Source organism: Oryctolagus cuniculus, chromosome 18, assembly GCF_964237555.1.
Source record: "Oryctolagus cuniculus chromosome 18, mOryCun1.1, whole genome shotgun sequence".
NCBI classification, from domain to species: domain Eukaryota; kingdom Metazoa; phylum Chordata; class Mammalia; order Lagomorpha; family Leporidae; genus Oryctolagus; species Oryctolagus cuniculus.
The window spans coordinates 31,051,138-31,064,588 of NC_091449.1; the positions used below are offsets into that span (position 1 = coordinate 31,051,138).

At 38.9% G+C, this 13,451-nt stretch overlaps 1 protein-coding gene and 1 long non-coding RNA gene across 12 annotated transcripts in view; one reads left to right on the forward strand and one right to left on the reverse strand.

Moving 5' to 3' along the window:
* LOC108175508 (uncharacterized) overlaps window positions 1-13,451 on the forward strand; it is a 164,048-nt gene that overhangs the window by 89,528 nt on the left and 61,069 nt on the right. Inside the window, exon 5 of one of the 11 annotated variants that reach the window (XR_011384213.1) lies at window positions 10,408-10,891. The exons of the other annotated variants lie outside the window; for them this stretch is intronic. This is a non-coding gene — a long non-coding RNA (uncharacterized lncRNA). Of the gene's footprint in view, window positions 1-10,407; window positions 10,892-13,451 lie in introns of those variants that run through there. 11 annotated transcript variants of the gene reach the window in all.
* ITFG1 (integrin alpha FG-GAP repeat containing 1) overlaps window positions 1-13,451 on the reverse strand; it is a 240,511-nt gene that overhangs the window by 74,079 nt on the left and 152,981 nt on the right. The window contains exon 12 of the mRNA XM_008248375.4: window positions 13,113-13,221. Coding sequence (XP_008246597.1) covers window positions 13,113-13,221 — 109 coding nt within the window. The remainder of the gene's footprint in view (window positions 1-13,112; window positions 13,222-13,451) is intronic.

Genomic DNA, 13,451 nt, shown 5'->3' on the forward strand with positions numbered 1-13,451 from the left:
GTTTTTTCAACCACAGATTAGAAAAGAAATAATAGTAATTCTTGAGCTTAATTACCATGATGGTTGATAATACAGTCTAATTAGGAATTCAGAACTCCTAAAATTACTATTATAAAGGTTAGCCTGTTCTCAGTTTGAAATAATTATCCCCTCAGAACAACTTGAGCTTCTACCAGTGACATGTACATGACTATTCTAGATTCTCCTGAATATGTATATTGGACATAGAAAGAAATTATGTCATTAACAACTTTCAATATTATACTGCTTTTGTTAAGGAATGTTCTAGAAGTTATGGGAGAAATTTTACGCTTAGCTTTGGCTGTATCAGTAAAATACTCTGTGACCCACTGTTTAGTTTTCCTATACGGAAAAAAAAAAAAAAAGAACACAGCCATTCATATACATACCATATAATTTCTTCTCAGAAGAATTAATGAGTTAATAAAATTTTAAATGTCTGAAAAGTGTGAGGTTTCTTGAAATTTATAGAATATATAATGAACATTTTTGTTCTCATTTTTCTCTTATTTTTAGAGGATCGCTGTGACAGACACCCCAGGAAAATCATTTAAACCATAGTGTATTAAAATTAGATATAAGTTTTGCAAAAACAAAAGGAAGAATTGAATTACATACTGCTGAGAAACACAAAGTACAGCTTTAGTCACAGGTTGCATAATGACATTCTGGCTGACGACAGATCACATATGTCTGGTGGTCCCGTAAGATGGCAACAGCTTGTGCCCTCATAGTAATCTTTTATGTGAGTGCATTCTGTGACCTTTCTACAACAACCAATACACCTAATGACACATTTTTTAGAATGTATCCTACTAGTTAAGTTTATATTATTAGTATGTACACCTTCTTCCCCGTTCGGCTTCTGTCTGTACCAGACAGAAGGTCCTCAGTGTTGATTAGAGTAAATCTCAAAGGAATATCTGACACTAACACTGTCTAGAAACCATAAGCTTTCTTCCTCTCAGGCATCTTAATTCATCCAGTACAGGACCTTTTCTTGTTATGTTAGCTAACGCAAGGTGAAGCCATGGGCAAATTACATCACTACCTCTATTCCCTCTTTTTTAAGTTTTTAGGAAGATCTTTAAAGTAATGTAGTGAAATAGTTTATAAAGTTTACAAAACTCCCAAATTTTATTATTTCCAAATAGGGTTTCTATTGCTTAATACTATGTCGTAGCACAGAAGGGAATGGAGGTTAAGACCTAGTGAATGTGTGGAGCTTATGAACTGGGAATGTAAAAAAAAAACCAACTGAGGGTGTGTGGGAGAACTCCTGGAGTGCCTGAGACATGAGTTCTCTTGGTGGGAGACAACACAAACTCGGTAACCTTGGCAACCCAGTGGGAGACATTGCAGGGGAATCTGAGCTTACACTGAGAACTACACAGATACTTTGTGTGGTCCTTTGGACAGAGCAGACAAATATTATACCCACTGGGGCTAGTGCTCAGGCACTGATTGCCTTCAAGGAGAATAGCTCAGCTGTGTGGAATTACTTCCCTTCTGAATAAAAAAAAAAAAGAGAGAGACAGAGAGAAAGATTTACCATGCCAATCCTGGGTGTGTCACCTTTGGCACACCCTTAACCCTGAAGAACTGAGCTCTCTGGCCAAACCCACCTCAAGCCTCTAAAGATTCACTAGAAGCAGACAGTCCATTTAATCTAGAATCATAGTATAATGAGAAAAGCCACCACAGCGAGGAAAAAAAAAAAAAAGAAGAAGAAACCAACGAATATCTCCACAATGCCAAACAACAAACACAGAAACCAAGGAAACAAGAACAAGGAAGACATTATGATGCCCCCAAATGAACATGACACCCCAATTCGAGATTATGAAGATGATGAGACAGAAGAAATGCAAGATACAGATTTCAAAAAAATTATATAAGAGCATTTAGAAGTTCTCAAAAACAAATTCATGAACTACAGAAATACTTACTGGACAGGATATAAAATCTCTCCCATGAAAATGAAATCTTAAGGAGGAATCAAAATGAAATGAGGAATCTAGGAGAACATGAAATTGTGATATTGAAGATAAATCAAATTTGAAATGAAGAATTCAATAGAACAAATGACAAATACATTTGAGAGCCTTAAAAACAGAATCAGTGAGGCGGAAGAGAGAATATCGGACATAGAAGACAGAGCACAGGAATGTATACAATCAAACCAAAGACAAGAAGAGGAAATTAGAAATCTAAAATATATTGTTGGGAACCTACAGGATACTAAAAAAAAAAAAGAAAAAAAAAACCAACATTCGGGTTCTAGGAGTTCCTGAAGGCATGGAGAGGGAGAAAGGATTAGAAGGTCTTTTTAGTGAGATACTAGCAGAAAATTTCTCAGGTTTGGAGAAGGACAGAGACATCCTAGTACAGGAAGCACATAGGACCCCCAATAAACATTGACCAAAAGAGATCATCACCATGACACATTGTAATCAAACTCACCACATGAACATAAAGAAAAGATTCTAAAATGTGCAAGAGAGAAACATCAGATTACTCTCAGAGGATCTCCAATCAGACTCACGGCAGATTTCTCATCAGAAACCCTATAGGCTAGGAGGGAACGGCGAGATATAGCACAAGTACTAAGAAAAAAACTGCCAGCCCAGAATATTATATCCTGCAAAGCTCTCATTTGGGAATGAAGGTGAAATAAAGACCTTTCATAGGCTTAAGGATGTGTTACACACAGAAACACAGAAACATGGCCATCAATATGAAAGAAGGTAAAGAAAGAAAACCTCCCAATAAAAGATCACAGGAAGTTCAAAGCATATATTAGAAATATCAATAGTCACATTGAACGTTAATGGCTTCAACTCTCCAGTTAAAAGACATAGATTAGCTGAATGGATTAAGGAACAAAACCCATCTTTGGGTGCTTACAAGAAATACATCTTTCCAAGAAAGATGCATGCAGACTAAAAGAGAAAGGTTGGAAAAAAGATATTCCATGACAAAAGAAACCAAAAAAGAGCTGGTGTAGCCATCTTAATATCAGACAAAATGAACTTTAACACAGAAACTGTTAAGAAAGACAAAGAGGGGCACTATATAATGATTAAGGGATCAATTCAAAAGGAAGATGTAACTATCATAAATGTATATGCACCTAATTTCAGGGTACCGGTTTATTTAAAAGATGTGTTAAAGTACTTAAATGGAGACTTAGACTCCAATACAGTTGTATTGGGAGACTTCAATACTGCACTTTTAGAAATAGATCAACCAGACAGAAGATCAACTTGAAACAGCAGATTTAATCGATACTATAGCCCAAATGGACCTAACAGATATCTACACAACTTTTCATCCTACACTTAAAGAAATTAAATTCTTCTCAGCAGTACATGGATCTTACTCAAGGATTGACCATATACTAGGCCATAAAGCAAGTCTCAGCAAATTCAAAAGAATTAGAATTATACCAGGCAGCTTCGCAGACCACAGTGGAATGAAGCAGGAAATTAGCAACTCAGGAATACCTAGAGCATATGCAAACACATGGAGGCTGAAGAACATGCTCCAGAATGAACACTGGGTCATGGAAGAAATCAAAAGAGAAATCAAAAACGTTCTGGAAGCAAATGAAGATAACAATACAACACATCAAAACTTATGGGATACAGTAAAAGCAGTGTTAAGAGGAAAGTTTATAGCAATAGGTGCCTACACCAAGAAATTGGAAAGGCACCAAACCAATGAGCTTTCAATGCATCTCAAGGATCTAGAAAAACTGCAGCAAACCAGACCCAAATCTAGCAGGAGAAATAATTAAAATTAGAGAAGAAATCAACAGAATTGAATCTAAAAAAAAACATTACAAAAGATCAGCCAAATGAAGAGGTGGTTTTTTGAAAAATAAACAATATTGACACACCATTGGCCCAACTAACTAAAAAAAGAAAAGACCCAAATCAATAAAATCAGAGATGAAAAAGAGAATGTAACAACAGCCAGTCCCAAAGGGACAAATATCATATGTTCTCCCTGATCAGTGTCAACTAATTGAGCACCAAAATGGAAACCTGTTGAAGTGAAATGGACACTATGAGAAATAATGACTTGATCAGCCCTTGTCCTGACTGTAGATGAGCAACTTAATACTTTATCCCTTTTAGGATTTTTTTTTTTTGTTCTACTTAATACTATTGGTTGAACTCTTTAATTAACACCTCGATGGGATTGAATTGGAATCCAGTGGCACGTTTCTAACTCTACCATTTGGGGTAAGTCTGATTGAGCATATCCCAAATTGTACCTCTCCTCCTTCTCTTATTCCCACCCTTATATTTAACAGGGATCACTTTTCAGTTAAATTTAAACACCTAAGTGAAATGTACACTATGAGAAACAGTGACTTGATCAACCCTTGTCCTGACTGTTGATGAACAACTTAATACTTTATCCCTTTTAGTATTTTTTTTGTGCTACTTAATACTATTGGTTGAACTCTTTAATTAACACACAATTATTGATTTAAGAGTCAAAGGGATCACATAAACAAGACTAGTGTCTGCTAATAATAACTGATAGAATTAAAAAGGAGAGAACGATCCAACATGGGAAGCGGGATACACAGCAGACTCATAGAATGGCATATGTCCTAAACAGCACTCTGGCCTCAGTATCAGCCCTTAAGGATTTGGATCTGGCTGAAGAGCCCATGAGAGTATTTCAGGCATGGAAAAAAAAAAAAAAAACCTAAGTGAAAGATATCTGTGAGTGAGATCCCAGTGGAAAGAATGGGCCATCAAAGAAGGAGGTACCTTTCTCTGAAGGGAGGAGAGAACTTCCACTTTGACTATGACCTTGTCTAAATAAGATCTAAGACGGTGAACTCAAAAGGCTTCCATAACCTTAGCAGCTCATGACAAGAGACTTGGGTGATTACTGACACCATAAACAAGAGTGTTTATTGTTAAGTCAACAACAGGAGTCACTGTGCACTGGCTCCCCATATAGGATCTCTATCTTTAATGTGCTGTACTATGTGAATTAACGGTATAACTAGTACTCAAACAGTACTTTACACTTTGTGTTTCTGTGTGGGTGCAAACTGTTGAAATCTTTACTTAGTATATACTAAATTGATCTTCTGTATATAAAGATAATTGAAAATGAATCTTGATGTGAATGGAATGTGTGAGGGAGCAGGAGATGGGAGGGTTGTGGTTGGGAGGGAAGTTATGGTGGGGAAAATCCACTGTAATCCAAAAGCTGTACTTTGGAAATTTATATTTATTAAATAAAAGTTAAAAAAAAAGTATGAAATATACAGATGTAAAATTAGAAAAAAAAGAAATATGAAATACAAAACATACATGTCTCCCTTAATTCTCCAAATATCACTGGTATGATAAAAAAGATGGCTGACTGTTTGAAAAACTTCTAAAGGCTATTAAATTTGTGAGTAAGAGTGAATAAAGACCTAACTGGTCTGAGCAGGTCAGAGAGCTCCTGAGACAGCAGTGGGGGGGCTCCTAGCACACCAGTGAATACGCTTTCCTTTTACAGACGCAGCAGCTGAGAATAAGGGCAAGCATGCTGAAAGGAGGGGTTGTGAAGGGCTCTGAGCAACTGGGCCAAAGGCGGCTAATAGGAAGAGCTATATTTGGTACTTGGTAGGTGTGGGCAATTTTAAATATTTTATAAGGAATTTTTATTTATTTATTTGAGAGGCAGAGATAGGGAGAGTCAGACACAGATCTCACGTGCTGGTTCACTCCCCAGATGCCTGCAATGGCTCAGGCCACTGGAGGAAGTGAAGGCCTCCTGCATTATCCCTCTCTAGGCACTTCATAGAAAAGGTAGTTGCATTCAATTCTTTGGCACCATTTTATCTGTGTTGTGTGAGGGCCTTCAAGCTACCAACTTGCTCAAATACAGCTTCCACCTCTGGGGGGTTCCCAGCTTTCAAGCCGCAGAGGAGCCGCTGCATGGAGAAGGGGATGGCATTGATCTGTTGGGCAGACTGTATCGTGACACAATTGCTTTTGCCACCCACATAGGCTACCAACATGGACTCCAAATTCCTCAGACACATGAAAATAAAAAGTTTAAAAGAAGGAAGACCAAACTGATCATTCATGTAAATAGCCACATCTAAAAAGAATGCGCAGGAAAGAAATTTCAGAGACTGCTACACTGTACATGAGAAGAAAGTGAAGCAATGCTTAGAAAAGTCTACATTTGCAAAATTATTGTTAGTAAGTCAGGGCAAGAGAAAGTTATTCTAAGACCTACTAGTATTCAGAAAATACAGTGAAAATCAGTTGAGATAGGACCAGGACCAAAAGAAATAGTAATTAGAATGAAGAAAGGGAAAGATGAATATAAGAGAAGTGGTAGCGATAAAGCTGGTAGAATTTGTTAAATTTCAATAATCACTGACAATACAGTTGTGAATTATTAAGGGGAGATTTACAAAATAAAATGCAGAAAGGTAAAATGAAACCATCCAGAAATAATTTTTCATATTATTTCAAAAAGTCTGAGAGGCTGAAGAATAAAAGCTTTCTAAAAAAGATTCAGCTTGTTTGGTATATAAAGGGGAGGATGCTACTAAAAATTTAGAATTGCTATGAGAATATAGGTTTATATGTATATTTGTTAAAACTTCAGTCAAGTTCTAGTAGAAAAGACCTAGAACTAGAGAATTCAGAATCTCTGAATATAGCTGGACAAAAAAATGAGGAACAAGTGGAGCTAGAAAGCTAGTCCTGCCGTGATGCCCAGGGTTCCATCTCTACAAAGTGCTGTGGATCTGGTGTGCTTTGTGAACCAGCAGAGGGATAGGCAGAGGGACAGTTTTAGCTTTCCCTAGCCACTTCTAAAAGCTTAAATACCCATTTTAAAAAATGTTTTGTATAGGCTGGATCAAGTAACAGAGAGGAATCAGTTCTTGACTTTGTACATGGCTTTGTAAGGGGAATTACATACTGGTGAATATAGCTTAACTTATGGGAACAACTAATAATCAAAGGGAAGAGTGGAAAAGGGTATCTAAATGACCAATTTCTTTTTCTTCCAAATGATTGCTTTAAACTGGTAACTCATTTCCTGTGACCTTTCTGTAAAATATGCTATTAATATTTATGTTAAAAAAGTTACTCTGTCTTTTAAAACTAGAATTTTGGTGCTTGTGTTGTGGCATAGTGAGTAAAGCTGTGTGCCTGTGATGCCGGCATCTCATATGGGCACTGGTTTGTGTCCTGGCTGCTCCACTTCAGATGCAGATCCTTGCTACTGGCTTGAGAAAGATGTGGAAGATGGCCCAAGTGTTTGGGACCCTGCCACCCACGCGGGAGACCCGGATGAAGCTCCTGCCTCCTGTCTCTTGCCTGGCCCAGCACTGGGGAGGGAGCCAGCAGATGGATGCTCTCTCTCTTTTTTCTTTCTCCCTAACTCTTTAAAAAAAAAAAAAAAACCAACAAATAAATAAAAACAAACAAACCCCCCTAACATTTTTTCCACTACATAACTGAGTGTCAGCTTAGAGATGTGTGGAGAACACTTTCCTCAGGATGTTACTTAGATAGCAATACCGCCCATTCTGACATTCTGGTTTAAGCCAGCCAGTCACAGGCCAGGCATTTTATTCCTTAAGATTTATTTATTTGAAAGGTAGAGTCACAGAGAGGAGAGAAAGATCTTCCACCCACTGGTTCCCTCCTCAAATGCCCACGAACTGTGTCATCCACATGGGGAGCAGGGACTCCAGTACTGAGCCTTCATCTGCTGCGGTGCAGACACGTTACCTGAAGGGGGATGGGGAGGTGACAGTACGGCTCGATGCCTGGCACTGGACTCTGGGATGTGGGCATACCACGAAGCAGCTTAGCCCGTTGTGCCACAATGCCTGCTCCAAGCCAGAAATTTTTAAGTTCTCCAGGATAAAGATACCAAAGGGTCTCCTGGACTCTTGCCTATCAGTAAAAATTACTTAAAAATTTTTCACTTATTTAATTCATTTGAAAAGTAGAGAGATAGAGAAGCGCTCTCCCATGTACTGGTTCATTCCCCAAATGCTCACAACAGCTGGGGCTGGGACAGACCTAAACCAGGAACTGGGAACTGAATTTGGGTCTCTCAAGTGAATGGCAAGAATCCAAGTACTTGAGCCATCACTTGCTGCCTTCCAAGGTGTACGTTAGCAGGAAGCTGAAATCAAAGCAGGACTCAAATTCAGCCACTTTGCTACAGGATGTAGGAGTCCCAAGCAGTGTCTTAACCACGACACCAAATGCCTACTCAGTGTGTAGTTTTGTGAGATAGTGAGTGCACCTTTACTGCAGAGCATTCAAGCAGAAGCTGGCTGAGATGCTGCATGAGGCTGGCCTTTCGCATCTCTGAATTCCTTTCATATTTTTTTTATCCCTTCTCAATGTAAATGAATAAATATCAAGGAGGAAATCAGGATTTTAAATTTTATATATATATATATATATTTTCCCACATGGACAATTTCCAAATGATCTATACAAGTACATCTGGTATATCTGAATGTGTGTGTGTGTATGTGCATATTTTAGACTTTTCTTCTGCTTCATACTGTGAACTGCCTTTTTTTTTATTTTTTTTATTTTTGACAGGCAGAGTAGACAGTGAGAGAGAGAGAGACAGAGAGAAAGATCTTCCTTTTGCCGTTGGTTCACCCTCCAATGGCCGCTGCGGCGGGCGCGCTGCGGCCGGCGCACCACGCTGATCCGATGGCAGGAGCCAGGAGCCAGGTGCTTTTCCTGGTCTCCCATGGGGTGCAGGGCCCAAGCACCTGGGCCATCCTCCACTGCACTCCCTGGCCACAGCAGAGAGCTGGCCTGGAAGAGGGGCAACCGGGACAGAATCCAGCACCCCGACCGGGACTAGAACCCGGTGTGCCGGCGCCGCTAGGCGGAGGATTAGCCCAGTGAGCCGCGGCGCCGGCGTGAACTGCCTTTTTTAAAAAAAGATTTATTTTATTTGAAAGGCAGAGCTACAAAGAGAGACAGAGAGATCTTCCATCTGCTGGCTCACTCCTCAAATGGCTGCAATGGCTGGGGCTGGGCCAGGCCAAAGCCAGGAGCCAGAAGTGTCATCAGAGTCTCCCAAAAAGCTGCAAGGGCCCAAGTATTTGGGCCATCCTTCACTGCTTTCCCAGGAGCATTAGCAGGGAACTGGATCAGAAGCAGAGCAACCAGGTCTTGAACTGGTGCCCATATAAGATGCTGGCATTGCACGTTAACCTGCTAAGCCTCAATGCCGGTCACAAACTGTTTTCCTTTTTTAGCTTATTATTATTATTATTATAACTGGGCATATGAATACCTTATCAGTGCTAAGAAATCCCTACACTCTAATTTACTTCTATTTCAGATGACCGAGAACCTCTGGCCTAGGAAACAGATTATAGATTCAAGCATGGAAAGTAATAGTGTCAGATAGGCTCACACTGGTTAGCAAATTTGTAAAAAGTATAGAAAATTCGGCCGGTGCCGCGGCTCACTAGGCTAATCCTCTGCCTAGCGGCGCCGGCACACCGGGTTCTAGTCCCGGTTGGGGCGCCGGATTCTGTCCCGGTTGCTCCTCTTCCAGGCCAGCCCTCTGCTGTGGCCAGGGAGTGCAGTGGAGGATGGCCCAGGTGCTTGGGCCCTGCACCCCATGGGAGACCAGGAAAAGCACCTGGCTCCTGGCTCCTGGCATCGGATCAGCGTGGTGCGCCGGCCGCAGCGCGCCCGCCGCAGCGGCCATTGGAGGGTGAACCAATGGCAAAGGAAGACCTTTCTCTCTTGTCTCTCTCTCTCACTGTCCACTCTGCCTGTCAAAAAAAAAAAAAAAAAAAGTATAGAAAATTCAGTGATACTCTTTTTTAAGAGCACACAACAAAATTTTTTTGTATAAAGATGGCTTTACAGCTTGAATAAAAGAACTTGCTGAATGCAGGGATAACATGATTTGGCATAATATACAAGTTGATATCTCTGTCATTTACAATAGTCTCTATTCCTTAATGCCTAACATCTGTTCTAGAAAGCATGTATCTTCATTTAGGCATACTTATGAACATATCACATTCAGAAGAACTAAGTAATAAATTTGTGGTTTTTGTTAACACTTCAAATTTGAGATAAATAGTTCTTTTAAACGACAGTGGTAACACTATCACAGTACACTAGGAGAGTGAGATGCTAATGCAAATGGCACAAATAATTAAGCATTGAGTTCAGAGTGCTTCTTAAATACGCTTGAATAAATTAAGGGAGAAGAGGCAGTTATATGTTATATTAAAATACTTGGACACCAATTGCATACTACTCTTCATCAATGATCTGATTCTATTGATCCAGGTTCAAGGACAGATATTTTAGTAATGTTTTTGCTCTACAGATGATAGGACTTCTGATTAATCTCCCACTGAGAACCAAACTTTGCATCGGTAAGTGATATACTGGAATTAGGAATTTATCCTGCAAATCCCAAACTCTTACTCCAACAGTCCTTTGTTAGACTAACAAACTGAACCATGCTATTCTTTTTTTCTTTTGTTTTGACAGGCAGAGTGGACAGTGAGAGAGAGAGACAGAGAGAAAGGTCTTCCTTTTCCGTTGGTTCACCCTCCAATGGCTGCTGCGGCAGGCGCACCGCGCTGATCCGAAGCTGGGAGCCAGGTGCATCTCCTGGTCTCCCATACGGGTACAGGGCCCAAGCACTTGTTCCATCCTCCACTGCACTCCTGGGCCAGAGCAGAGAGCTGGCCTGGAAGAGGGGCAACCGGGACAGAATCCGGCGCCCCAACCAGGACTAGAATCCGGTGTGCTGGTGCCGCAGGTGGAGGATTAGCCTATTGAGCTGCGGCACTGGCCCTTAACCATGTTATTCTAATTATATGTTTTATCATTATAATTATATATAACTAGAGTTAGCAAAATTTGTAAGGATTGCTTTTTTTCGTACCCAGAGGTCTTAAGTGGAAGAAAAAAATTCTAAACTACATAAATTAATAGCATAGCAAATTACTATTTTTTTTTTTTAGCTTTAAAACAGTTAGTATCCACTTGAAGATAGCAAAAGAGAGGATATACTTAAATGGCTGATAAAAAGTAACAGAAATGGTTAGACTCATGAATCAGTATTTTGTGGCTGCAGTGACAATTAGGGTTTGAGTTATTTTAGTCATCCAAATCAGACTGAATTTGCTATTCAGAAAAATAGGTTACATATTTTGTCATTTTCTTCTCTTAAAATAAATCTCTCAACAGGTTTGCATCATCCTGTTTCTTTTCTATGCTCATTTCAAAACTACAATAAATATTTTTACAAAGTACATGTGACATTTCCTTAATAAAAGATCTGATAATGGCTATCTTGATGTTGACTATAATAATAACATGCAAAATGTCACCTTCCGACACTAAATTATATTAAACCGAACTTTCTATGAACTGGGAATAGAGAGTACTTTCTTAATATGATGCAGAGCATCTCTCTCTCTCTTTCTCTCTCTCTCTCTCTCTATATATATATACACACACACACATACATCATATATTTATATATATATAAATACCAAAATATATATCTAATTTTGTACTTAATGGTGAATGATGAAAGATGGGTTTCTTCTCTCCTAATTGGAAACAGGGCAATGAAGTTCAGCCTTACTACCCCTCATTTAACATAGCGAGTGAAATTCTAGCCATCACATACAGAAAAGAGATAAAGGACACACAGACTAGAAAGAAGGAAATAAAACAGTTGAATGGCTGTCTGTGTAGAAAATGCCAGGGACTTTGCAAGCAACCTCTTAGAACCAACAAGGGTTTGAAAAAGGTTGTAGAATACAAGATTGACATACAGAAAGCAATTTAATTTTCAAATGGTAAACACAACAAACATGTGGAAACCAAACTTCAAAACACAATACAATTTACACTTATTCCAAAGAAAATAAAGTATGATGGACATGTGTGTTAGGTGGCAGGAGATGGAGTGATATGGCTGGGAAGTGGTCACAGTGCACAGAGTTCACACACTGATGAAAATGGGTGTAGGTTTTTCACTGCTAGAGAAGATTGTCTACAAACATAGGAAAGATTAGAAACAATCCTGAAGGCCTATTTTGGGTTACAAAAGGGAGTAATGGCATCAATTCAGTTTTAGTATATATCAAAAGTTATAAAGGTGTATATTTGTGCATAATTATGTGAAGTCATACTTGTATTTTCCTGTCTGCCAATTGAGAGAACATGTCAATGAGCATAAAGAGCTCTATTCCTCTTAACTATAGAAACTAGAGCTCCTTGGAGAAATGTCTCATCAAGGCTTGGAGCAAGGAAGGTACAAGATGCACAGTAAAATGCCACCTTATAAATACAGAAAGGATGATGGAAATAGTCATTATTTGTCACATACTGAGGGCTGATTCAGGCAAACATTGTGGACTCTAAAGGTAGTAGGTAGAAGTCTGATAATGAAAAGGACGTTATAATGTCAGAATATCTTCCCATAAAATACCAGTCAGTTATAAAGGGGAAAACCCATGAATTTAAAGTGGAGAAACCTGATGGTCATTAACAAGAACAGGTGAGCAAGGGTTAATGTTAGGTGGTAGGACAGGTCAATATCCTGTGCACTGAGAAGTGCACAGCATCACCTGTGCAATTCTTGCATTTAACTTCTACAAGGAACTCCTGATCTGAGTTGGGCAGTAAGGAAACAGAGTTATCTTACAGCATGTAAAACCTGTATTCTTTAAAACTGATAGAGATGTGAAATATAGGGAAAGGCTGAGGAACTGTTCCAGACTGAAGAAATTTGAAAAGATGTGGCAACTAAATGAAAGCAATATTTCTAGACAGAGTCCTAAACCAGAAAGACAGTCATTCTTGGGACAGCTGTTGAAATATGAATGGGGCCTACGTGTAGATAGGATGGTATACTGAAGTTAATGTCCTGATTTTCAGGGCTGTACATAAATTATATAACAACAGGCCTTCCTTTATGGCATATGAGATTCAGAATTGGGGAGAGAAGGGAGGGAAAAAGAGAAGCGAGGAGAAGAAACAAAATAAGATATCAATACAAGTACTCACCAATGACTTTAACAAAATAAGCATCTGCTTCAAAATTATTTTTTAATGTATGGATGGCAAAGTCATTCTTTGTATATCCTTTACTTAGCACTACAATGTCCAAAATTCCCTGGAAATAACAAACAAAATGGTAAGAACAAACTAGTAGACCAACTAAAACATCATCAAAATGCATCATGTTTCTCATGTAAATATAAATCTTATTTACTTAACCTGATGTTTTAAAATATTACTTAAAACACACCTGCACATAATTCTGAATCATAATGAAAAGCATCTGTAATTTTAGTCTCTGGAGATAACTGGTAGCATTTTGAAATATTTCCCTCCAGTCATATC